Consider the following 27,019-nt stretch of genomic DNA (forward strand, 5'->3'; position numbering starts at 1 on the left):
AAGTACTGGAAGACTTATGATTTTTTAATAAAAGTGATTTACAAATCTGTTTAACTTTCTGGCACCAGTTGATTTGAAAAAAAAAAAAAATGTTTTCCACTGGAGTACTCCTTTTATTTTAATTATGGAACGCAAATCCAGGAATGGACTTTAAAGGAGAAATCTGCAAGCACCAGACTTAGACCCTGAAAAAAATAGTACATTTTTAGTGCAATCAATTTATGACTTATTGCCATGAGGGGCGAGTATGGTGGAAAGGGCGTAGAATGTCACTATATTTACCAAAATACACATTTTAGTAAAAAATCTAAGCTCAGAGCCATGCAGGCAGCCTCAGATTGCGCTGGATTTATTGAGAGGTGAGAAGGGTGACACTTAAAGGGGTACTCCGCCCCTAGACATCTTATCCCCTATCCAAAGGATAGGGGATAAGATGTCAGATCGCCAGGGTCCCGCTACTGCACAGAGCGAGTTCCTTCTGTGCGTAATGACGGGCGATACAGGGGACGGAGCAGCGTGACATCATGGCTCCGTCCCTCGTGACATCACGGCCCGCCCCCTTAATGCAAGTCTATGGCAGGGGGCGTGACGACCGCCACGCCCCCTCCCATTGACTTGTATTGAGGGGACGGACCGTGACATCACGAGGGGCTAAGCTATGATGTAACGATGCTCCGGCCCCTCTATTGCCTGTCATTACGTGCAGAGCGAACGCGCGGTGCCGTAGCGGCGATCCCGGGGGTCCCCAGCAGCGGGACCCCGGCGATCTGACATCTTATCCCCTATCCTTTTGGATAGGGGATAAGATGTCTAGGGGCGGAGTACCCCTTTAAGATCGGCATATGAATACGCTGGTCTTGGTAAAACTCCCCCTCTTTTTGTGTCCTCCATATATATTCTGTTCCTGGCTTTATATTCAACAATTTAATTAAAGCCACCCTTAAGACTGCTTAGAAGCAAAGTCATAGTGGCAGCCAATATTAGCTGCACTTCCTATTGTCTCTTTTGTATAAGTGGCTATGACAACTGAGTTGACGGATGTGAATATATCTTTAATTTAAAACAGACTACAGATCCATCAACAGGAATGGAAAACTGAAAAACAGAAAAATGTTTCATATTATTTCATATCAGTGCAAATAGGTCAAAACATTTATGTTTCATAAGTAATCATAAGCTGAGTAAGGCATTGTTCACATTTTGTTTTGTCTTATATACATTGGGAAAGCACATAACCTAATATATCCATACTCTCTCATTCATCAGACAGAATAATATGCTTTTGCCCTTTTTATTTTAGTTTGCGGTAATGGGAGAGCGCTCTGCTGCACTTTGATCTGAGTGATCTAGAACAGTAGTCTCCAACCTGCGGCCCTCCAGATGTTCCAAAACTAGAACTCCCAGCATGCCCGGACAGCCAACGGCTGTCCGGGCATGTTGGGAGTTATAGTTTTGCATCATCTGGAGGTCCGCAGGTTGGAGACCACTGATCTAGAATATGATAGCTTTACAGTGCCCTTGTAAATGGAGCAGTAATGAGCTTGCATGGCCACTGCTCCGTTCACTGCTGTGGGATTGATGGGCAGATTTGCCAGTCGATGATTTTGGTGGGGAAAAGTAAATGTAAACAACCCCTGACTATCCATTCACAACTATCTAATCGTATTGTCTCCTTTCTTGTGGTTGCGCTTTAGGTCTGGGCTTCTCAGCACTTTGGTTGGAGAAAAATCTGTTACACAGAGATGGGAGGTAAATGAAAAAGCAGTATTTAGTTGCATGTGGTTGTGATGGAAAAAAATATATATATATTTTTATCTGGGATTTTGTAGTTCGGCACTACCAGGAAGGGATCCATTGATAATACCTGAGACCCCTAGAAATCTATGATCCCATAATAGATGTGCCTTTAGTTCTTATGTGGCATGTTCCATCATATAATGTATTATGAAGGTATTCTCCCATTAAAGCAGGGCTACTTTGCCATGCAGAAGTGGCACACAGAGTTCATACAACTCTCAAACACAGCACAGTATGTACTCCATATCCCGCTGTATATACACTCCTTAGAAATGATGGAGCTTATATAGATAAGCAGTATAGTTGATATATAAATATGCAATATTTTAACATATATTTAGTAAACCAGTATATAACCCATATCAAAGTATAGTTAAAGGGGTATTCCGGGAAAAAACATTTTATCCCCTATCCAAAGGGTGATAAAATGGGGTGGGGAGGTGCTGCTGAGACCCCCCGCGATCTCCCTGCAGCACCCGCATTCTATGCGGGAGCTGAGTCTCTAGTTTCGGAAACCTCTAGTTTGACGTCACGTCACGCTACACCCCTCCATTCATGTCTATGGGAGGGGGTGTGAATGGAGGGGACATGAATGGAGGGGGCGTGGCGTGACGTCACTTCCCCAGTCCCGGAAACCTGGAGGTTTCCGAAACTGGAGATTCAGCACCCGCATAGAATGTGGGTGCTACAGGGAGATTGCGGGGGGCGGTCTCAGCAGCGGGCCCCCCGCAATCCAGTAAGATTGCTCCAGGCATGGCCTTATATTTCTGTATAGTGTTAGGTAGTATTTTATATCTTTATCCTCTGTTTAGAGCACATTATTACTGCCATACCTTTCTGTAGGCTTTCTGCTGTAGTCTTGATAAGCCTGTACCCTTCATTATAATAGCAGAGGAGAAGCTTGAGTGAAAAGAACCCTTTGGAGATGGCGCTGCGGCTTCCTTGGAAATGAAGAGGATGGACTGGATATATTTTAAAAGGTTCACAGTGGAACCACTTTTTATTAGATCAAAGAAAATAAAAAATGGGGATGACGCGTTTCGGAAGGTGCCCTCCCTTCCTCAGATCAGGAAGGGAGGGCACCTCCCGAAACACGTCATCCCCATTTTTTTTCTTTGATCTAATAAAAAGTGGTTCCACTGTGAACCTTTTAAAATATATCCAGTCCATCCTCTTCATTTCCAAGGAAGCTGCAGCGCCATCTCCAAAGGGTTCTTTACACTCAAGCTTCTCCTCCTTTGCAACAGGGCAGCAGTGCAGCTGTTCCCTGCAACCCAGAAGGCAAACAGCGACTCCACCTACACTCAGTACCCCATTATCACTGGGGTAATAGGCTTTCATTTATCTTATTCAAGGTGAGCGGCCATCAATATGGTCTTTTTGGCCAATCCTTGAACTCCACTACTCTTGTTACCAAGGATAATGCACTAGGCGCCGGTATCGGTCTTTTCTCTTTTTTCTCTTACAGAATGATTATAATACCAGGGCTCTGCTGTACATGTGCCTTTAGCCTTTCTATTCTCTTTTGTATATGTTGTGTTCTGGAGAAATAAGAGTGAATACTCTGCGGGTGTAGTTTTTATGTTCAGGTTGTTTAAAGTTACTGGCCAGTGTGACCCACAACTCTGTGCTGCTGAGTAGCCTGTTATTTCTACCTCATTTCACCACAGCAACACCTTAGAGATAAGCTCCATAAAATCGTCCAGACTGAATGTTCGCCTCAGTGATGTGTGTCTAATCCTCTTCTCTTCTATCTATTCAGAGAGGAGAAATCAGCAATTTCCAGTATTTGATGCACTTAAACACCCTGGCAGGCCGGTCATACAATGATCTCATGCAGTACCCGGTTTTCCCATGGATCCTGGCAGATTTTGACTCTGAGGTAATTGTGTTCACTGCCTCAAAAACCTTTCTAAATCGCTTCATATGGGCGCTTCTCTTCTGGACTGTAGACTCCACTGATACATAGTAAAAAGCTTTCACAGAAGAGTGGTTTGTGTTGCTGATGCCTTTAGCTCATGGAGGTTTGTCTAAACTGGAGACAATAATATAAGGCAAATACATTGTATTTATATTAAAAAGTAATTCCATGTACTCCCAAAATCTCATGTACCGCAGCACTTTTCAAGCTGGGGTGGACTTGGACGGAGCAAAAATGCTACAATATAGAATTCTGTTGTGATACAGTGTAGAAACACACCATTATTGGTTACTGTTGCCGTTTAATAATGCACACTTGTAATGTTCTATTGAAGGAGCTGGATCTGACCAATCCCAAGACTTTTAGAAACCTTGCCAAGCCAATGGGAGCACAAACTGATGATCGATTGGCACAGTATAAGAAACGTTACAAGGACTGGGAAGATCCCAATGGTGGGTATTTGTACCATGATACTGCCAGATGCCTCTATACAGGAGTCTTATTTACATGTGCCCCAGTTTTCCTCTAGTTCCCTTGCAATGTGTTATTTTTGTACCATAGCTGTGTGTCAAAGTCTTTTGAAAAGTGTCCTTGTTGGTCATTGTGACTCCACTGGGAAGATTAAAGGGGTTATCCAGGAATAGAAAAACAGAGCTAATTAAGAAAAAAAAAAAAACAGCACCATCTCTGTCCTTAGGTTGTTTGTGGTATTACAACTTGGCTCCATTCATTTAAGTGAGCTGCAATTCCATGCACAAGCGAAGGACAAGAATGCAGCTCTGTGTTCCTAATCCTTTGATAACAGAGGCTAGATGCATAAACTTAATTCATGAACAATTCTTTACCCATTACCTAGTATTGAAGAGTTTAGCCATGCAGTGTATGAGAACACACAGCCCCCCTTGTTTCTGTGGAGTATAATGATTTTAGGTTTTACAAAGTTAAGAAAAATCCATTCCTTCAGAAATTGCACCTTTCTTATAGGGAACCTGTCATTTAGGTGATGCTGCCTTTGCACTTGGTGTAATTCAGAGACCCTACACCCAAAAGCTGGCAGTATACAGCTAGAAAAGACTCACTGCTGCCCCCATTCACTTGCTGATTTCCCTCGATCACTGCATATCCTATGTGTGAAAACATTTTGTTCAGACAGCAGAACCGATGTGACAGGTTCCCATTAAGCTGGGTCGTAGGCCGTGTGTTACATGCTAGCTCAGACTAATTCTCTTTTGTAGAGCTCAACTGCAATACCAGTGACAACCTATGGACAAGAGCGGCACTGTTTCTTGAAGAGGGCAGCCATCATTTCTTATATGCTATAAATCTTTTATTGATGATTTATTTAAAGGGGTTTTCCAGGAAAAAACTTTAACTTTCTGGAGCCAGTTGATTACAGATTTGTAAATTACTTCTATTAAAAAATCTTAATCCTTTCAATATTTATCAGCTGCTGAAGTTGAGTTGTTGTTTTCTCTCTGGCAACAGTGCTCTCTGCTGACCTCTCTGCTTGTCTTGGGAACTGCACAGAGTAGAAGAGGTTTGCTATGGGGATTTGCTTCTAAACTCGGTGGTTCCCGAGACACGTGTCATTAGAGAGCACTTAGACAGAAAAGAACAAATCAACTTCAACAGCTCATAAGTACAGAAAGGATTAAGATTTTTTAATAGAAGTAATTTACAAATCTGTTTAACTTTCTGGAGCCAGTTGAGATATATATATATATATATATATATATATATATATATATATATATATATATATTTTTTTTTTTTTTTCCTGGATAACCCCTTTAATGTGCACCACATAATACAGATCTTGTGGCTTTTACTAGATGCCTAATATTTTTTATTATTAAAAAGAAAATACTTAAATGATTAAAGAGTTTTTTTTTTTGTATGTTGTCAGACTTGTCTTACTCCTATCTGATACAGTTAGTGGGGTGAAAACTTTTCTATTTATTATTTATTACAGGAGAGACACCAGCTTATCACTACGGGACGCATTACAGCTCTGCTATGATTGTAGCATCCTATCTAGTCCGAATGGAGCCATTTACCCAGATTTTCCTCAGGCTTCAGGTCTGTATTTACTGTAAATGTAATGGCCTCTAATTGTAGGTTATCCCTCATGTATGGTACCTACTTTATACACGTATGGGCCCAGATTTATCAAACTGTGTGAGAGAAAAAGTGGAGTGATTTCCCCACAGCAACCAATCACAGCTCAGCTTTCACTTTACCTCAGATCGTTGGCTGAGCTGTGATTGGTTGTTGTGGGAAAATCACTCCACTTTTTCTCTCACACGGTTTGATAAATCTGGGCCATGGCCTTTAAAGATATGGTATTTAATAAAAATGTTGACACCCATCCATATTCCCCACTGTAGGGCGGACACTTTGACCTGGCTGATAGGATGTTTCACAGTGTGCGGGAGGCCTGGTACTCTGCATCCAAACATAACATGGCTGATGTGAAGGAGCTAATTCCAGAGTTTTTCTACCTGCCCGAATTTCTTCTCAACTCCAACAACTTTGACCTCGGTATGAGTTGGCCTGTTTATAAAATCTTCTGTAATGGTGGAGTTTGACAAAATAGCAGCAGAATACTCCGAAATAAAGATCTGTATGCATTTTCCTAGTCTTTGGCAGAAAGGGCTGTACTTCATTACTCCCTGAAGACTATTATAGTCTACAGCCTTCTCTGTACTTAAAACAACAATATACAACTCCAGTATAGATTCTTCCAGAAAATTTTATTTTTTTTCAAAAACGAAACAAACGGATAAGGGGAGGAAAATAAAACTGCCTGCACCACAAATATGGTGTAATTTACACCCAAAAAAACTGTCTATCACTTGCACCACATTTATTGCCAAAATATTTTGCATTATTTTGGAATAAAACTGAGCCGACCAATAGTTGGTGCAAACTTACACTAGGCAGTCTAAAGATGAGTCACTGTTAAAATTCTGGCCTATTTGTGTACTGTTTAGTCTAAGTTTACACTGTCTTAGAATCAGACACTTTTCATTTCTCTCCCCATTATGTCTCTTACAGAATTACATTTTTAGCAGTGTGATCCCAGCTCTTTACCTCTAATGCAAACGCGCTCGGACTGGCATGGGCAATGCCAGAAACGGGAACTGAAGAAATGTGAATGTCCAGCGCAATGTAGATCCAATGTAGCAATTTATTGATAAAACCTCAGTACATGGAAATAGCGGGCACAGGTGATATGTTTTGGCCCACCTAATGAGCCTTAGTCATACTTAGTATGACTAAGGCTCATTAGGCGGGGCCGAAACGCGTCACCTGTGCCCGCTATGTCCATGTACTGAGGTTTTATCAATAAATTGCTACGTTGGATCCACATTGCGCTGGACATTCACATTTCTTCAGAATTACAATTTTATCATTACCGCTGAACTTAAATTTGGAAGCCCCAGCAGGGCATGACTATATTTCTGAATGAGTAGCAAACAAAGAAAATGTTCAGCTCACTCCCCAAGCCCGCAGCCCCCCCGGACTGGCGTGGGCAAGGACTATAAATGCAGAAATGTAGAACAGGAAGATGTCCAGCGCAGGTAAGTGGTAACGGGATAGTTTATTACGGAAACTTCAGCACATGGATGGCAAAGACACAAGTGACGCGTTTCAGCCCTAGAGTCGGGCCTTAGGCCTGACTCTAGGGCTGAAACGCATGACTTGTGTCTTTGCCATCCATGTGCTGAAGTTTCCGTAATAAAGTATTCCGTTACCACTTACCTGCGCTGGACATCTTCCTGTTCTATACTTCTGAACATTTTTTTTGTATGCTGAAGAAGCATAAGGTATAAGAGGAAACTAGACAAATGAATGCGAATTGATAGTTCATGCCTCCTCTGCATAGTCTGTATTAATATGCCAAGTGTCTGACATTTGCCCAAAGTACATCCTTTGATATAAGAGTTTGTCCTAAGTATAATAAAGCAAAAAAAACTTGTTTTTTATATATTGAAATAAGCTCAAGGAAAATATGTCTGTGTGTCAGCAGGATGCAGACCAGCCACAATGCTAAATGGGGGAGGTTGCACAGGGGCAAAATACTGATAACATGTCTACTATTCATATGGGGATGGCTGCTTAGTATAACACCTGCACATAGATGACGCTTCTATAGGATGCCATTCACACTGTTATGTGTAGTGCACCATGCTGGCCGGCAGTCTATTAATTACACCCATTTATAGTGCACCACACAAAGTACTGACTCCACATACACCCCCAGCATCTCAAGACCAGACTACATTCTGAAAAAAAGGATAACTATGAGGTATTATTGATGTAATATAGCAATATGGTACAAGGTTTATTGTGGATTCCACCTGTTCCAGTGTAGCAGGGGTGAAATCCATGATGAATTCTTGTCAAAAATCTGCATGCTACCAATGCAGATTTTCCACCATAAAAAAATTCTGACCTGTGTGAATTGAAGTCAGAAAATGCAAATAAGCAGAAACAAATCCATGCTTTTTCGATCTAATACTTCCTTAAAAATATGTAGAAGCAGAATCGAGTGTATCCAGCTCACCCCAAACTGTGCGCACGGACAGGACTAGGACTTGTCCATATATATGCAACAAAAGAAAGATGTCCAGCGCTCACACGTGTAAAGGAACTTTTTATTCAGTTGCCATAAGATACAGCAGGTACTCAGGTAACATGACTCGTTTCGGGCCTGAGTACCTGCTATGTGTGAGCGCTGGACATCTTTCTTTTGTTGCTTAAAAAAAATTTTGGATTTTGGAAGCATTTGGTATTTGTTTCTTTATTTCTGAAAACTATTAATATATATAATAATGTTATACTAATTTGCATGATCATTGTCAGAGTATCATCCAGCTTAATAGTCATTATTATCTGTCAATTATGTTCGTAGGTTATAAGCAGAATGGAACAAAGCTTGGTGATGTAATACTGCCCCCATGGGCCAAAGGGGACCCTCGAGAATTTATCCGTGTGCATAGAGAGGTAAGAAGAGAGTGAAAATGCAGTATATTCTATGAATAATTTTATTTCTTTATTTTTGTATTTAAGTCTGACTTGTACGGATGGTACATCATGATACATTGTTTAAAGAGCTGCTGCCATAGGATCAGTGTGCACAACCTAAATAAAAATATTTACTTTAATAAACAATAAAACCCCAAATATATACATGGACATATATACCAGTATATTGTATAACTCATCCTAAATACATACTATAGTTAGAGTAATGTAGAAATAGGGAACCTTAAAACTTGACTTTTATTATTTCTCTTAAAAGGATATATCACACTTTGTTTAAAATATAAGTGTAATATATGCTTATATGCTATATCAAGAATCTGCTAGTCTTGATTAGTTACCATGATTATTTGTTTCATTATGTGGATGTTTACGTTCTTGTTTAATCGAGACTAGCAGATTCCTGATATTGCCTGTCTGTTACAATTTAAGCATACAGACTAACCGAGATCAACAAGTTCGGGATAGCGAGTGTTAACCTGTTAAGGACCAAGGGCATACAGGTACGCCTTTGCTCCCTGGTACTTAAGGACCAAGGGCGTACCGGTACGCCCGTGGGAATTTCGGTCCCTGCCGCACGCCGGGCGGGGACCGGACGGGGGTGACTGCGAATATCTATCAGCAGGCACCCCGCGCAAATGCCGCAAATTCACACTTGCGATTTGCGGATATTCTGGGTCTATGGTGACCCGGAATATAACGGGGATTGCGGTTGTCCAAGACACCCACGATCCCCCTGAAGGCATAGGAGTGAGGTGGCAGGGGTGCCACCCCTCCTATCCCTGCTATTGGTGGTCTAAATGCGACCACCAATAGCAGATCGGGGGCGGGGGGCTTTACTTTCGGTTTCCCCGTTCTGCCCACCCACAATAGGTGGGGCAGAACGGGGAACCGACAGAGGACCAGCGCCGATGTCCACTTACCCCGCGGGCGAGGCTGCGGGCGACAATCGGTGGAGGAGATCGGAGTCCGGCAATGTCGTGTGGCTGGCTCCCTGGATTCGACGGAAGCCGGTAAGTTGCCTAGCAACATCTGGAGGGTACAGTTTGAGACCACTATACAGTGGTCTCTAAACTGTAACCCTCAAGATGTTGCAAAACTTCAACTCCCAGCATGCCCAGACAGCTGTTAGGGCATGCAGGGATTTGTAGTTTTGCAACAGCTGGAGGGCCCCAGTTTGGAGATCACTGGCAGTGATCTCTAACTGTGGCCCTCCAGATGTTGCAAAACTGCAACTCCTAGCATGCCCAAACAGCAGTTTGCTGTCAGGGCATGCTGGGATTTGTAGTTTTGCAACAGCTGGAGGTCCACAGTTTGGAGATCTCTAAATTGTAGTCCTCCAGATGTTGCAAAACTGCAAATCCCTGCATGCCCTAACAGCAAACAGCTGTCTCGGCATGCTGGGAGTTGTAGTTGCGTACCTCCAGCTGTTGCATAACTACATCTCCCAGCATGCCCTTCGGCGATCAGTACATGCTGGGAGTTGTAGTTTTGCAACAGATGGAGGTTTGCCCCCCACCACCATGTGAATGTACAGGGTACATTCACGCAGGCAGGTTTACAGTACGTTTCCTGCTTCAAGTATGAGCTGCGGCAACTTTTTCGCCGCAGCGCATACTCCTAGCGGTAAGCTCACTTTAAACCGCCGCCAGTGTGAATGTACCCTAAAAACACTAGACTACACTACACTAACACAAAATAAAGGGTAAAACACTACATATACACCCCCTTACACTGTCCCCCCCAGTAAAAATAAAAAACATATTGTACGGCAGTGTTTCCAAAACGGAGCCTCCAGCTGTTGCAAAACAACAACTCCCAGCATTTCCGGACAGCCACTGACTGTCCAGGCATGCTGGGAGTTTAGCAACAGCTGGAGGCACCCTGTTTGGGAATCACTGGTGTAGAATACCCCTATGTCCACCCCTATGCAATCCCTAATTTAGTCCTCAAATGCGCATGGCGCTCTCTCACTTCGGAGCCCTGTCGTATTTCAAGGAAACAATTTAGGGCCACATATGGGGTATTTCCGTACTCGGGAGAAATTGCACTACAAATTTTGGGGGTCTTTTTCTCCTTTTACCCCTTATGAAAAAGAAAAGTTGGGGTCTACACCAGCCTGTTAGTGTAAATTATTTTTTTTTTTTTTTACACTAACATGCTGGTGTTGTCATTTACTTTTTATTTTCACAAGAGGTAAAAGGAAAAAAAGACCCCCAAAATTTGTAACACAATTTCTCCTGAGTACGGAAATATCCCATATGTGGGCGTAAAATGCTCGGCGGGGGCACAACGAGGCTCAGGAGTGAGAGCGCACTATGTACATTTGAGGTCTAAATTGGTGATTTGCACAGGGGTGGCTGATTTTACAGCGGTTCTGACATAAATGCAAAAAAATAAATACCCACATGTGACCTCATTTTGGAAACTACACCCCTCACGTAATGTAATAAGGGGTACAGTGAGCATTTACACCCCACAGGGGTCTGACACATTTTTGGAACAGTGGTCCGTGAAAATGAAACATTTTTATTTTTCATTTGCACAGCCCACTGTTCCAAAGATCTGTAAAACGCCAGTGGGGTTTAAATGCTCACTGCACCCCTTATTAAATTCTGTGAGGGGTGTAGTTTCCAAAATGGGGTAAATTGGGTAAAAATGCAAAAACTGGGTCTACAAGAACATGCGAGTGTAAAAAATGAAGATTTTGAATTTTCTCCTTCACTTTGCTGCTATTCCTGTGAAACACCTAAAGGGTTAACACACTTACTGAATGTCATTTTGAATACTTTGAGGGGTGCAGTTTTTATAATGGGGTAATTTGTGGGGTATTTCTAATATGAAGGCCCTTCAAATCCACTTCAAACCTGAACTGGTCCATGAAAAATTCCGATTTTGAAAATTGGTGAAAAATTGGAAAATTGCTGCTATACTTTGAAGCCCTCTGATGTCTTCCAAAAGTGAAAACATGTCAACTTTATGATGCAGACATAAAGTAGACATATTGTATATGTGAATCAAAATATTATTTATTTACAATGTTTATTTTCCTTACAAGCAGAGAGCTTCAAAGTTAGAAAAATGCTAAATTTTCAATTTTTTCATCACATTTTGGAATTTTTCACCAGGAAATTATGCAAGTATTGACAAAATTTTACCAATAACATAAAGTAGAATATGTCACGAAAAAACATTCTCGGAATCAGAATGATAGGTAAAAGCATCCCAGAGTTATTAATGCTTAAAGTGAAAGTGGTCAGATGTGCAAAAAACACTCTGGTCCTACAGTGAAAATTGGCCTGGTCCTTAAGGGGTTAAAGGGGTACTCCGGTGGAAATTTATTTTTATTTTTATTTCTTTTAAATCAACTGATGCCAGAAAGTCAAACAGATTTGTAAATTACTTCTATTAAAAAAAATCTTAATCCTTCCAGTACTTATTAGCTGATGAATACTATGGAGAAAATTATTTTCTTTTTGGAACACAGAGCTCTCTGCTGACATCACGAGCACAGTGCTCTCTGCTGACATCTCATATGCTGCCCCGGACAGTTCCTAAAATGGACAGAGATGTCAGCAGAGAGCACTGTGCTCATGATGTCAGCAGAGAGCTCTGTGTTCCAAAAAGAAAAGAATTTCCTTTGTAGTATTCAGCAGCTAATAAGTACTGAAAGGATTAAGACTTCTTAATAGAAGTCATTTACAAATCTGTTTAACTTTCTGGCACCAGTTGATTAAAAAAAAAATATATATAGTTTTCCACCGGAGTACCCCTTTAAAGATCACTGAAAAGCGCACTTGAATGGAACGCGAGCCAAAGAGTAGTCAACTAAGAAACGGTGCTCAGAACGAGGCTTGAGCAGCACACCTGAGCGATACAAAGATACACTCCGCCCCTAGTTACCTGGCAAAGAGTCCTGGTCAAATCAAGCGCTACGGAAGCTATGCTGATGTTTGAACTAGCCAGGTCATCTGAGTGACAGAGGGAAGGAGCTATAGATATAAAACACAGCTAAACTTGAGCATTAGTGTGCGGCCGCCATCAGAGCCGGACACACGAGCAAGGACAGAATTGAAACGCAACGAGATCCCTGATGAATGATATGTGAGAAAACGCGTAGGATCTGCAATCCATCATGTGAATGGGTCCCAATAGGACAACTCCTGCCAAAAGCTACAGAGATAAGTGAATAGTAGTGCACTAATATATTTATGTCACAAAAGCACTTTAATATTTGCTGCTCCAGAAATTGCTGCAACTAGGACTGTGCAATATACTTCATGTGCAATTTCTGATGTTCCAAAAATAACTGTAATAAGGACTGTGCAATAGACATATGTGCCATAGACTTTATGGCCATTTAAGTGATACACTATCCGACACTTTATGGTCTAGTGCTGACAGCCTAGAGACTTTGCACTTTACGCTAATTTGGAAAATACAGGCACCTCTTTAACTTGAGCTGAAGTGGCAGACTCTCATGTACAGTGTGAATGAGGAGTGAACCCACGCAGAGTAGATAAGAGACAAATTGTGACATAGTACTCCACTCAATATAGCGGAACGGTACGCAACCAGTACGCACGGCACACAATAGCACAATACAAACCTGGTAGCTATTGGTGGCCAATGATAACTGATTTTAAGCTTAACCAAGTGCGATAGGTTCCCTATTTCTACATTACTCTGCTTAATATTGGGAGACCTCACTTATCGACAGATAGAGACGTATCAATCAGTCACATTACACACTATAGTTATATAGATATTTTGATGAATGTGTCCTGTTTTTAGCTGGCAATGTGTTTCAGATTTCGGTATATAAACACTTACTGTTCTCTTAGGCTCTGGAATGTGACTACGTCAGTGCCCACCTGCATGAATGGATAGACCTGATCTTTGGCTACAAGCAACAGGGGCCACCTGCTGTAGATGCTGTTAATGTTTTTCATCACCTCTTCTACGAGGGACAAGTGGACATTTACAACATTAATGACCCTTTGAAAGAGACGGCTACCATAGGCTTTATTAATAATTTTGGGCAGATACCTAAACAGGTAATGAAATGTTGATGTATTTCCATTTGTTCTCGCCATAAAATCCATATACAGTGATCCCTCAACCTACAATGGCCTCAACATACAATCGTTTCAACGTACAGTAGTCTTTTCTGGACCATTGTAAGTTGAAACCAGACTCAACATACAATGCTACGGACAATCCAGATCTGTGCAACGTGTCAATGGCTGGAAGAACCGACCAATCAGAATGGGCAATTTACTGGGTAAAACCCCTGTATTACTGAAGCGTATGCACTGACTGATGTCTGGTAGCGCCCCCTACAGTACAGGGAGGTATTACATGTTCTGTACACTTTATCTGTACCAGGGTTACCTGCTCCTTTGGACACCAGGTAAGAGTGACTCCATTTTACTTTTTTAGGACATTGCATTTACTGTACAGGACCCTGAAGAAGCTCCTGTCCTCTACATAGACCAGTGTTTCCCAAGCAGGGTGCCCCCAGCTGTTGCAAAACTACAACATGCCCAGACAGCCTTTGGCTGTCCGGGCATGCTGGGAGTTGTAGTTTTGCAACAGCTGGAGGCTCCCTGCTTGGGAAACACTGACATAGACAGTGATTTATAGCTCCCAGCAGATCTTTCTTACTTTTATATGTAAGGACTTGCTTTATCTATATTAGTTATCTACTTATTTTTCTTTAACTCTCACTTTTTCCTATTTTCGGATGACATTTTGGTGACTTCAGAACCAATTACCAGGTGTCCATAGAGTTCTGGTCTCAACATACAATGGTCGTCCTGGAACCAATTAATATTGTAACTTGAGGGACCACTGTAATATCTGTTTTATACCATATGTAATAAAAACTGTAATATAAAACTACACTGGGTATTAACCGAAAGGGTGGGTACTGATAAAGTGGGGTGCTTTAGGGCCCATATGCCCATATGCATGTATGAAAAATAAATAAATATAAAAACAATGTATATATTAATTGAGTTAATATGCAAGCTATAGTATTATAGTAAAATGTAACAATACAATTAGATATGAAAGCTGAACATACACCCAAGTATCAAAAAGCAGAAAAGTCACATACAACATAAAATGTACTTCATATGTACTCTGCGTGTACCCCAAATGTATAAGTCCCCTGGCCTAGTCATACTCCACACCAAGTGTATCATGAAATATTGTGTAAAAGATGCCAAAACACCAGCTGCTCAGTGCTCTGAACTGCAGAAAACTAAGTAACATAATAGTTCCATTACTGCTTGATTCTAACGAATACATATACAATATGAGTGTATCATGTACTAAATATAAATTTCTACATATTAACTTTTCTCACTTTCTTCTTTATTCAGTTGTTTAAAAAGCCACATCCACCAAAACGTGTTAGGAGTCGTCTTAACGGAGACATGTCCTCAGTATCTATGCCCTTGGGATCTGCATGTGACAAGATATTTTTCCATCACTTGGACAATTTGAGGCCTTCCCTGGCACCAGTCAAAGGTATTAACATTACAGGATTGAAAATAGTGTGGTCAGATCAGGACAGAAAAAATATATATACAACAACATCACAATATAGCACAAGCTATATATACAAACATTATTGTGACATGTTTACTATACAGAGCAATCAGTCAACACAAAATTGGGACTTCATTGGAATTGAGCCAAGCCTATGAATACGTGCCCAAACGTCAATGAATACGTCACAAACAACCGGATATTATCAAAAACTGTCGAAAAGAAAAGCTGTCTTTGCTGCCCATAACAACTAAACACAGCATATAATAGCTGATATAACTTGTTTATCTTTACCTAGTAAAGATTAGTTTGTATGAACAATAGAACACTTGTGTTTATAACAGCAGACAAAACTATAGTATGGCATATGTTCCTACAGTGAATGGTGACAATCTTCCATCCATGGCATCCCGAGCTCTACAACAGGCCTTGGTTTCTGGTGGCTGATAGTAGCTCTGTGTCTTGGTAGCTTGGCCTAATGTTGAGTTTTGTCATGCACTATTTTCAAATCTTAAAAACATATGCCAGCTATATAACATACTAGCGGAACAGAAGGTTTAAATAGCTGTAGCTATACTTGGCAGGCCATACACCGATACATTAAAGGGGTTCTCCGCCCCCAGACATCTTATCACCTATCCAAAGAAAAGCTGCGGCACCTCAGACATCCGATGCACTGAGTGAACTTTGCGATGTGGGACGGAGGCTTGTGACCTCATGCCCATGTCCCCCTCAATGCAAGTCTATGGGAGGGGGCGGTCACGCCCCCTCCCATAGACTTTCATTGAGTGGGCATGGCCGTGACGTTACAAGCGGGGCACGGCCATGATGTCACGAGCCTCCGGCGCTGAACCCGATGTTCTAAACGAACATCGGGTGCAACACGGAGATCGCAGGGGTCCCCAGCAGCGGGACCCCCCAGGTCAGACATCTTATCCCCTATCCAAAGGGGGTGGAGTACCCCTTTAAAGTAACTCTTACGCTTCTGCATGTGTTGTACTGTCTTCTCTCGTACATCATTGTAAATTGTGTTTACAAAACCCATTTTTCCCAGAACTGAAAGAGCCCGTTGGTCAGATTGTTTGCACAGATAAGGGGATATTGGCTGTAGAACAGAACAAGGTTCTCATCCCACCCACCTGGAACAAGACCTTTGCATGGGGCTACGCAGACTTGAGTTGCAGACTTGGTACATATGAGTCTGACAAGGTTAGTAACTGGCCTTTTCTCCTGAGGTAAAGGCTCCATTTGCAGTCTGTATTGATACATTATATTTGTCTTCTTTTGCAGGCTGTTGTTGTCTATGAATGCTTATCTGAATGGGGGCAGATTCTTTGTGCCATTTGTCCAAACCCCAAAATGGTTATCACTGGGGGAACTAGTACGGTAATCTGTGTGTGGGAAATGGGAACATCAAAAGAAAAAGCAAAATCCCTCACATTGAAACAGGTTTGTAAAAACTCTTGCCATGTAATTTGGATCTTCCCCTGCAATAGAAGTCTGGCTTTGTAGTGTGAACCTCCCTCTAATAACACTCTGACTGTGTAGTCTAGTCCTCCTCCTATAATACCAGCATGGTTGTTTAATATGGACCTACACCCTATAACAGCAGTCTGACTGAGTAGTCTGGACCTCCCCCTATTACAGCAGTCTGGATGTATAGTCGAAACCTCACCCTATAACAGCAGTCTGGCTGTGTAGTCTGAAGCCCCCCCTATAAAAGCAGTCTGGCTGTGTAGTCTGAAGCTCCCCCTATAACAGCAGTCTGGCTGTGTAGTCTGAAGCCCCCCTATAAAAGCAGTCTGGCTGTGTAGTCTGAAGCCCCCCTATAAAAGCAGTCTGGCTGTGTAGTCTGAAGCTCCCCCATAACAGCAATCTGGCTCTGTAGTCTGGAGCTCCCCCTATAATATCATTCTAGCTGTGTAGTCAAAGTGATCATGATATTCCTTTCTGTTTTGGTTGGCAGGCTCTGATCGGACATACAGACACAGTGACATGTCTGACTGCTTCTTTGGCATATCACATAGTTGTCAGTGGGTCACGAGACCGCACCTGCATCATCTGGGATCTAAACAAGCTTTCCTTTGTGACACAATTACGTGGTCACAGAGCTCCTGTGTCAGCGCTCTGTATAAATGAATTAACAGTGAGTACCGACATGTTGCTGTAAATAGCAATGAATAAACTAACAACAAATGCAGGAAGTTATTGCAGAAATAATTTATAAATACTTCATTTTGGGTCGGATTCATCATTTATTTGTATCCTTGAAACTGAAACATAAAAAGCACCTGTAATACCAAACATAGGTGCCCACTTCTGGACATTTAGCTATTTGGGTGCTGACATTTGCTTTTAATATCATAGTAAGAAATAACAGTTATGAAAGTAAATATCCACATTAATACTTTGTTGTTCCTGTGTAACCCAAAGTTATTCTGTTATAGGGTGACATTGTGTCATGTGCTGGTACATACATTCATGTCTGGAGCATTAATGGTAACCCAATTGTCAGTGTAAATACATTTACTGGGAGAAGCCAACAGATCCTATGCTGCTGCTTATCTGAAATGAATGAATGGGACACACAAAATGTATTTGTCACAGGACATTCAGACGGAGTTGTGCGTGTAAGTATATACTTCTGCTATCACTTTACATCAACCTATAGCATTTGTAGGCCTTGTAGTGCATGGAGAAAACCAGCATTACTGGACACATACCATGGCCAAGAGCTGTGCTGTTTATAGCATAAAAGCAAACCCTTTTTTTCTAATATCCTGCAAATTGTTTAAATGAGTGTTCCATGTGCTGAACAATTCTTGTATCTAAGGGCTGTTTTACATGGGCCAAATCTGGCTTTAAACAAGTGCTGACCATGTAGATCTGTGCTCTGTTTATGAGCCTATTACACGGGCTGGTTATTGTGCGGTAAGGGCCTCACAAAGAACCGCTGGGACATTCCAACATGTTTTGGCTTCATATCCCCCTATTACACAGGATTTGGATCAAAATGTTTTTATCTGTAAAATCTATATAAACAGGACTCAAGCAAATGTTAAGTAAAGGTCGAAGTAGTTTTAGGTTATCTCATGGCAACTACTAAAATGTAAAGTTCTGGGACACACCTTGTTGTGCAATGTAGCACATTATCAAAAGTCTAGTATAGAATTGTGGCTTAACAGGACCTGAGACCACATCTGTCAGTTATGCTGCCCATGTTGCAAACATTAGGGGGTAACGTTTTTCTTCTGCTGGTCTTATATTGTGCCATAATACATCTTCAAATATATTAAATAGAAGGGCAACATCTCAAAAAAGTTGAAATATGGTGTATTCCGACCATACTGCGTGCTATAATGTTTCGTTTTATTTTAGTTTTGGCGGATGGAGTTCTTGCAGGTGCCAGAGACGCCAGCACCAGAGCCAGCTGATACCTTGGAAATGCCAGATGACTGCTCAGAGACACAGATAGGTATTTGGGTCCTTCTCCCCACTGATAATTTTTCTCTTACATGTTCTGATATTGTGCAGTCATGTGATGTTTTTATCTCTCTAACAAAATGCAGGGCATGAAGCTCAGGAAGATGACAGCAGCGACTCAGATGTAGAAGATCAGAGCTCCAGTCAAGACACCAGACTAAAGGACAGCCAGGCACAGCCTAGCAACGTCACTCCTCGGACCAGAGCATCGTCTGCTAGAGCCGGCTTAGCAGCATGGTCAGCAGACAGCGGCTCTGACGATTCTAGGCGGTGGTCCGATCAGCTGAGTTTGGATGAAAAAGATGGCTTTGTCTTTGTAAATTATTCTGAAGGTCAATCGAAAGTGCAGTTCCCACAGGTTCAAAGTGGTGGCTCAGCAACCCAACCTGAAGGCAGACTATATAACAAACTGAAAACTGGTAAGGATAACTACTAAAATTGTGCACGGAATCTGTGAAGAGCTCCTGACACAGATGTAAATAGACATTACAAGGGTTATCCAGTATATTGCAAAGATCAATATCCTGCAGGGGCCAGGGGAAAAAAAGCTATACTTACCAAGCCCCGGTACCATGCTGTTTCTTCCCGAAGTTCCCATTTGGCACCGTCCAGTCCCCTGATCTGTCTTCTCAGTGCAGGACATGCCGGCTCAGCCAATCATTAGCCGCAATGATTGGCTGAGCCGGCAGGTCCTGTAACAAGCACTCATCTTAGAAGCAGAAAGAAGACAGAGGATCAGATGATCAAACTGGAGATGTAGAGAATGGGGCTAAGTAAGTTTTTAGTTTTTTTTCTATATTTTCCCAGCACCAGTAGGATAAACATTTTTGCAAAACTTTAATGATACAAGGTTAGCGTAGGATGGTCTGGTATTATGTTTAAGGCTTTGTTCTGATTTGTTGCTTATTCTATGTCAGGATACAGGTGGGAGCGGCAGCTAGTATTCAGAAGCAAGCTTACTATGCATACTGCATTTGATCGGAAAGACAACGCTCACCCTGCAGAGATCACAGCACTGGGGATATCCAAGTAAGTGCTGGCAAACAGATGTTGTACATATTAGTCTATTTAGAGATTCATTTGACTTCCAAGAAGAAGGATTTATATTTGGCATACACTGTCACCTAGTAAACATTTGAAGTGGAGCATCACACATTGCAATAGTTGCCGACATGCATTGTATTTAGCATGTACAAACAACTACACAGCTTCATCAGCAAGACAGTCTGACTCCATGAGGCTGTGGTTAGATACACAAGTTCAGTTGCTTTAGTTTGTATTCAGACTGAGCTGTGCAAATGCTATCCACCTTCAGCCACCACTTCCCTACATACGGTGGTACATCCCTTGTCTGGTGGAGATGTTAGCTTTCCATTTGTACAGTGTACTGAGGAATTGCAGGCTTATGTTTCTTGGTCTTAAAGGGGTTATCCAGGAAAAGGAAAACAAAGCTATTTTTTCCCCAAAACAGAACCATACCCGTCCTTAGGTTGTATGTGTGGTATTACAACTTGGCTTCATTCACAATGGACCTGAGCTGTAATACTACAAACAACCTGCAGAGAGGTGTGGTGCAGTTTTTTTTTTTTTTTTAAGGAAATCAGCTCTATTTTTCTTATCCTAGATAATTCCTTTATGTGGTGCTTTAAGCAAGAGGCTTTGGATAGCAGAAAAAAAGGAGTTTAGCAGCCTCTTCAGTACTAATGACTACTAAGCCTGGTGATTTTGCAGTCGGGTTTGTCTTTACTTCCTTGTTTTGTTCTATTGTGATGATGTCACCATTGTGGTTGTCTTAAAGTCTTGGCTGTGTTCTACTGGTGTAATGTGAAACAAGAAAAAAGCTGGCAACTATGAAGTGATGCACTCCAAGAGTAAAAATACGTTTGAACAATTATCTTTATTCATCAATTTAAACATACAAAAAGGAGAGCATACAAACAATTCAAACCATTGTTTTTAAATGGTTTTAATTGTTTGAATGCTCTCCTTTTTGTATGATTAAATCGATGAATAAAGCTAATTGTTCAAACTTATTTTTACTCTTGGAGTGCATCACTTCATAGTTGCCAGCTTTTTTTTTTTTGTTTTTTTTTTTTTTTGTTTCATGTTACAGTGGCAGCTGATTGCACCCAGTTGGTGATTCTAATCATAGGTGGTGCCCATCCTCTCTTGCTCACTACTGGTGTAAAGTGACACCTTTCTTTGCCTATATTCCTTGGTTGTGTGTTACTGGAATTGTCACAATATTTGTTGTTGTAACACTTAAGTTTCAGAAGACAGGAACTGCTGCAAAGCGGTAGGTGGCACCCAGGTCGCTACCCCTAGCAAGGCTCGACCACACAGTCGGCTGAGGAGATGCAAGGCACAGGAGGGATAAGGAAGCTCGTAGTCAGGATAGCAAAAGGTCAAGAAAGGCGGCAAAGTAGCGTAGTCAGGACGTAGCAGGAGGTCAATAGGCAGGCGGCAGAGGAGCAAGGTCAAGTCACAGAGCAAAGGATCAGATACACGGGAAGGCAACTCTCAGGAATGCTTTCTCTCAGGCACAAGGCAACAAAGATCCGGCAGGGGAGTGAAGGAATTTATCAATGAGCCACAGGTGAATTACATTAATGAGCACTGGCCCTTTAAATCTTAAAGCTCCGGCACGCGTGTGCCCTAGGGGAGGGGGACACACGCGCTGGAGAAGAGAGGCAGAGGTGGGGGCAGGAGAAGCACCAGGTGAGTGACGGACTAGGGCTCGCATGCGGACGCGTCCTGCAATGCGAGTCCCAGCCCTGCTGGCAGCAGCAGGTGCTCATGGCCAGCGTGTGCGGCCGGAGCGCATAACGTAACAGTTGTCTTTATATTTTTACTTTGTTCCATTGTGATGATGTCATGCCACAGCTTGACTATATTTCACTGAACGAATGTCAAAGTATTGCTTTTCTGCATTCCATTGTAATGATGTCATTCATAGTTTTGGTGCTCTTATTGTCTTAATAATAGTGGAATATTTATGGAATCTTGAACTGTACAGGCTTTATTCTATTGTGTGATACCCAAGGCAGAATTTTGAGTAATAATGTCCCAATTTTGTTAGTTTTTAAGCAAGTTTCTAGATTTGAGCTGTGTTTATTTTTGGTCTATAGTACATTGGGCATAGTGCTGCATTTCTTTACTGTTGCTCTATGAAGGTGTCCTGAATAAATGACGTTATACAATATGATGCTGTTTTCTCTTCTAGAGCCTACTTGGCTTATAAATATATGACCATTGTCCATTTTTTGGCAGGGATCACAGCAGAATCCTGGTTGGAGACAGCAGAGGACGGGTGTTTAGCTGGTCAGTAAGTGATCAGCCAGGGCGATCTGCTGCCGACCACTGGGTAAAGGATGAAGGGATGGACAGTTGTTCAGGATGTGCAGTGAGATTTTCTCTGACTGAGAGGAGGCACCATTGCAGAAACTGCGGGCAGCTCTTTTGCCAAAAGTAAGTACCGTATTTTTTGGCCCTATAGGACGCACCGGCGTATAAGACGCACCCAATTTATAGGTGCAAAATCTAAAAAAAATTAAGATTTATATTATGTTATCATCCTCTGTGGTAATCACCCTACCCTGTTTAGTGTCATCTGCAAATATTGAAATTCTACTCTGTAATCCCTCTACTAGGTCATTAATAAACAAATTGAAAAGAAGTGGACCCAGTACTGACCCCTGTGGTACCCTACTTCATTTGTATTCAAAAAGCCTATCTGGGTGCAACTATATGTAAACACACCCTGAGACACATCTAATATAGCATCCTTGTTCAATGGATCAGTTCCATTTAAAGCCAGATAACTTATTAATATGTTATTGGAGGGAGTACCTAGAAGGAGTCCACAGTATTCTGAGATATTTAGCATCAAGATATTTTTGCCCCTGGATACAAAAATATGTCCAAAAAGAGATGCTATGAGCTTAATACCTCGGAGTTCATGTAGGTTTTCACCAGGTATTTTTCTATTTATTTATTTTCTATTTTTGGATATTATCCAGCATATGTTACATTAGGTAAGTGGAATTGCCACAATTTTTAAAGCCCCCTACTGTCTACTGTTTTTCTGAATAAAAAGTATACATATGGTGAAAAGAGAGCTTATGTAGGATAAAATGTACATGGGATTTCTGATCATCGTAAATGTTAAGTGACTATCTATCAGGACCCCCCCATCGTTCCTCCTTTCCTGCACAGCACTGATAGCAGATGTCCCTATAGGTTGCATCCCAGTTACTCACCATTCATAATGTTATAGCATATTTTAGTGATATTAGATGTTTAGCCCTTTTTAATATGTGCTTGGGCCTGTTGTCCAAAATGCATTATAAAAAAAAAAGCACATTTCATGTAAGTCCCTTGCTCTCGGTGTAAAATAATCTGAATTCTGAGGGTATTGATGTTGATAGGTTTATTTATCGCCTGTTTTTCCCGCCTTCAGGTGCAGTCGATTCCAGTCAGAAATTAAGCGCCTGAAGATCTCCTCCCCAGTGAGAGTATGTCAGAACTGTTACTATAATTTACAGCATGAGCGGGGCTCTGAGGAGTCTTCAAGGAACTAAAACTCCTCTGCCATTGGAATTACTTTACACGAGACACTCCACTTTGTGCCGTAACCAACATTCTCTACAAAGGGGTAGGACTGTAAAAATCAGTTTACATGCAACTTTTGTTTTGTGTTCTGAACACTGCAAGAAAAAGGGATCACTCGGCTCACTAATGACTTTACATTGAAGTGAATCACTCGGACTATGGTGGGCTTCTCTATAATCTAGTCCTGCTGCTACGTCTGCTGGCTGAAGAAGGTATCCAACCAACAGCTCCCATACTAACTTGTGTTTGTTTTGTAGAGCAGTCCCTCAGCGCAGTAACCCAATAGATAGCTTTTCGGACAAATAAGCCGCTTACGAAGAAATGACTCTAAGTTGTGTACAGTTTATTGTAAATAAAATATTGGCCTTTTTATGGAAATATCCAGTTTAACTTGCCTGTTACATGGGACTAATCATCATAAAGGAACTCAAGTAATAGATCACCGATATACTTTTGTCTGTACTGTTGTTTTGTTCTGCATCTTCCAACATGTATGTATTTTAAGGCATCTCTTTAACCTCTGGTCTCGCAGCTGAACCCTGCCTAGGTACTCGCTTAGGTTCGACTCCAATCCATACACCGTATGAGCTGCAATCTCCAACCCGACAGTACTTAAATTCCCATTCAGTAGCTCTCAATCCATTAGTAAGTTTAAGTATCACTTCTGAGCATGTCTGCGGGTTCTGGGGTTGTGCCTATATGATATTAAAGCTGCACACATTTGACCTATGTCTATAGGGAATACTCCATGTTGTGTTATCTCACTCACGTATAGAGACACAACCCAGCCTACTTGCATAGGGAAAAGAGAGTTAAGGCATGTGGTTGTCACATGGCACTGGGTTTGAGTGTGTCCAGTTGTATAGAGGCAGCGTATGCCATCACACGGCAGTATAGTGGCTTCAATTATAATGTCACTCACAAGCCATAATCAATAGCAGTGGCATAGGAATAATGGAATGTACAGTATATATATTGGGTTGCATGGCTAATCGTTCCATGCATAGCACAAATTTTCGCGTTCTCATTTCTTAGTGAATACAGTCAATCTGTTGCAGCACAGGGCATTTTTTTCGAATAAAGGCACACAGCATTTTTTTTAATGAAATTCTATGAATTTTAACTCCAGTCAGTAAAGGGAATGTTCAGATTGATTATTGCTGCAGAGACGCGTTCACTGTACTGATATGTGGAGGCCTGTGCCAACTATAGAAACTGCAAAAACAGCCCCCACTTAAGACAATGGATCAAGACAATGGATCAATTCAGCCGCTTCATATTTTAGTCCATTTTTATCATTATTTATTATAATATTTTTTTACCTGAAGCCTAATTATTTCATCTAGTGTTAGTAGTGGGCTAATAGTAGTCTAATAAATACCGGCCCCTATAAATACTATGGTCATTGAGACAGATCTCACTCTGAGATCCTTTACTAGACCGTTTTCAAGGAGATTTTTTGAATTTTTTTTAGAAAATCTCCTGGTGTGAGGACAAGCTGTTGTGACTGACTGGGAGCGACCTTCTTAGTTTTGCATACAGTTATTGTCGGTGATCATTTATTGCTTAGTCCCATAATAAATGCAATCAAGTTATGTATCCTCTTCCACAAACTGACAGTGTAGGTCTAATCCATATAATCATATATATGATGGCAGCCAACCAAGTGCCTGCTCTTATATCCAGACATACAGTTCCACAAATTTGGGGCCTATCTATGGTTGATAAATGACGGCGGTAATACTCCTTAACTCACAGGACTTCTAAGTAGTTTTGCGATTATTATAATTGAAAGCTCCTTAAAAATTTTCACATTCATTAATAAATGCCAACAGTGCTCAAAGACATATTTTGCCTACAAATTGGAAATTTGCTTTATTTGCAAGGTTTGCACTACACAGATGATGGTTTATGTATATTTTTGTGCACCTCCCAGCCATCCTGTTTACTTATGAAATTTCCATTTTCCGATTTCGAGTGTTGCCCATGGACCATGGTTGGAGATGAGCTCTAGTCCAGTTTTATACATACATATTTGGTAATATGCCTTTGAGCAGTGTTAATAAACAAGACCTCAGTGGTGCTTTATTTCACAGATGGACGAACTACAGCAATCTCTGGGGGAGGGAAGGGGATCAAATGTTTTTGTTTCGAACCTTAAAAAAATGTATACATATGATGGCCCATTTCCGACCATATAAAGGTCATGGTTACACCAGAGAAAGAGACCAATTGAACTTTATGCTTAAAAAACGTCTACAAACACCCGTGTATCCTCCAGTATACCTGTAAGTTGTAATCTAATTGTATTGTTATGCTTTCCAATTGAACAGGCTTTGTAAGGGGCTCGCCTCAGTCCTATAGAACACTATCAATAAATTATTTTGCACCTTTATGTAACATAGCAGTGGTAGCCAAATTTTATTTTTGTTCTGTATTATTTCGAGACTCATTTGGATTCATAACCAGAAAAAACAACTGTGTATAAAAAAAAAAAAAATAAAAAAAAAATATTTATGCAGTAAAAAAGAAGCAAAAAATTTTTAGGAAGTATTTTTCATTTCAGCAAGTTTTGTTACTTGTTGCATGAGTAATTAACACAGCTGACTTTTTGTGTCAGTGCAATGTACATTTTATTTTGTCCTGTTATTAACTTGTACGGCCTTACAGACAGCCATGTATTTATATGGCAGCAGACGTTGTTTGATAATAGCTGGCGATGACTGGACAGAGGAATTTTGTACTGTATTACAGAATTCAGTATCTGTTTTTTTTTTTGGTGGTTAAATGTTCACAGCCTGGAGAAACTAGCGTGCAGTCTGTAATATATGAATGTTTATTGTATATTTGTCTCAGAGTCAAGAACATAGAGTAACACGATTACAATACATGACTAAATGCAATAGGTCAGGTACTTAAGTAATTTTTTTTTCATTATGAATAAATACCTGCTATTTACCACCAATACAACAGCTGTCTGTCTCTTTCTTCTACAATGTGATTTCATAATTTGTGTAAAGCTGCCATCACACACACACACTGTTGTTTTTTTTTCTTGTTCTGTTTTTTAGAGACCACATACACAGGGCCTTTTTCTCTTCTTGTTAAAATATTAAATACCTGCTATTTACTATACACAATCAGATTGCCTGAACTGGCCATAAAATAAATAAAAAAATCGGTTTGAGGTCTCTACGTCTATGCCTAAACTCAAAGAAAATAAATGGGCTAGAGGTCCTGCAGAAGTCTCTTAAGAGTTTGCAGCCTCTGAATGTTAGAAGTTGTTCACATGGGTAAAACAGTTCAGTTGCAAAAAATAAATAAATAAAAAAAAAAATGAAATCGCACAATCTCCCTTTGGGTTCTATTAGAAATGCCATGTAGCTGGAAAGAGGAAGTGAAATGTCACTTTTCAGTGACAATTCTGCATGGAAGCTAAGGCTATGTTCACATCAGTGTTCAGATCTCTGTTATGGAGCTCTGTTCATGGATTTCGTTATAATGACGGGACTGTAGCAGAGAAAAAAAAAACATTTTTTTTTCTCCACTAAATTTAAAAATAACTGACCTAACAGAAACACCGACAGGACCCATTCAAAG

General features: G+C 41.0%; 1 protein-coding gene across 4 annotated transcripts in view; it reads left to right on the forward strand.

Moving 5' to 3' along the window:
- WDFY3 (WD repeat and FYVE domain containing 3) overlaps positions 1-26,389 on the forward strand; it is a 250,866-nt gene extending 224,477 nt beyond the window's left edge. For all 4 annotated transcript variants that reach the window (XM_056568763.1, XM_056568762.1, XM_056568764.1 and 1 more), the window contains 17 exons: positions 1,695-1,749; positions 3,560-3,679; positions 4,053-4,170; positions 5,691-5,797; positions 6,106-6,259; positions 8,637-8,728; positions 13,612-13,824; positions 15,157-15,304; positions 16,380-16,534; positions 16,616-16,774; positions 17,292-17,471; positions 17,773-17,955; positions 18,704-18,800; positions 18,895-19,227; positions 19,726-19,837; positions 22,079-22,276; positions 23,268-26,389. In XM_056568763.1, the coding sequence (XP_056424738.1) occupies positions 1,695-1,749; positions 3,560-3,679; positions 4,053-4,170; positions 5,691-5,797; positions 6,106-6,259; positions 8,637-8,728; positions 13,612-13,824; positions 15,157-15,304; positions 16,380-16,534; positions 16,616-16,774; positions 17,292-17,471; positions 17,773-17,955; positions 18,704-18,800; positions 18,895-19,227; positions 19,726-19,837; positions 22,079-22,276; positions 23,268-23,388 (2,545 nt within the window). In that variant the 3' untranslated portion in view covers positions 23,389-26,389. The remainder of the gene's footprint in view (positions 1-1,694; positions 1,750-3,559; positions 3,680-4,052; positions 4,171-5,690; positions 5,798-6,105; positions 6,260-8,636; positions 8,729-13,611; positions 13,825-15,156; positions 15,305-16,379; positions 16,535-16,615; positions 16,775-17,291; positions 17,472-17,772; positions 17,956-18,703; positions 18,801-18,894; positions 19,228-19,725; positions 19,838-22,078; positions 22,277-23,267) is intronic.
- Positions 26,390-27,019: the final 630 nt, after the last annotated feature.

The sequence above is a fragment of the Hyla sarda genome, chromosome 1 (genome assembly GCF_029499605.1).
Source record: "Hyla sarda isolate aHylSar1 chromosome 1, aHylSar1.hap1, whole genome shotgun sequence".
NCBI classification, from domain to species: Eukaryota; Metazoa; Chordata; class Amphibia; order Anura; family Hylidae; genus Hyla; species Hyla sarda.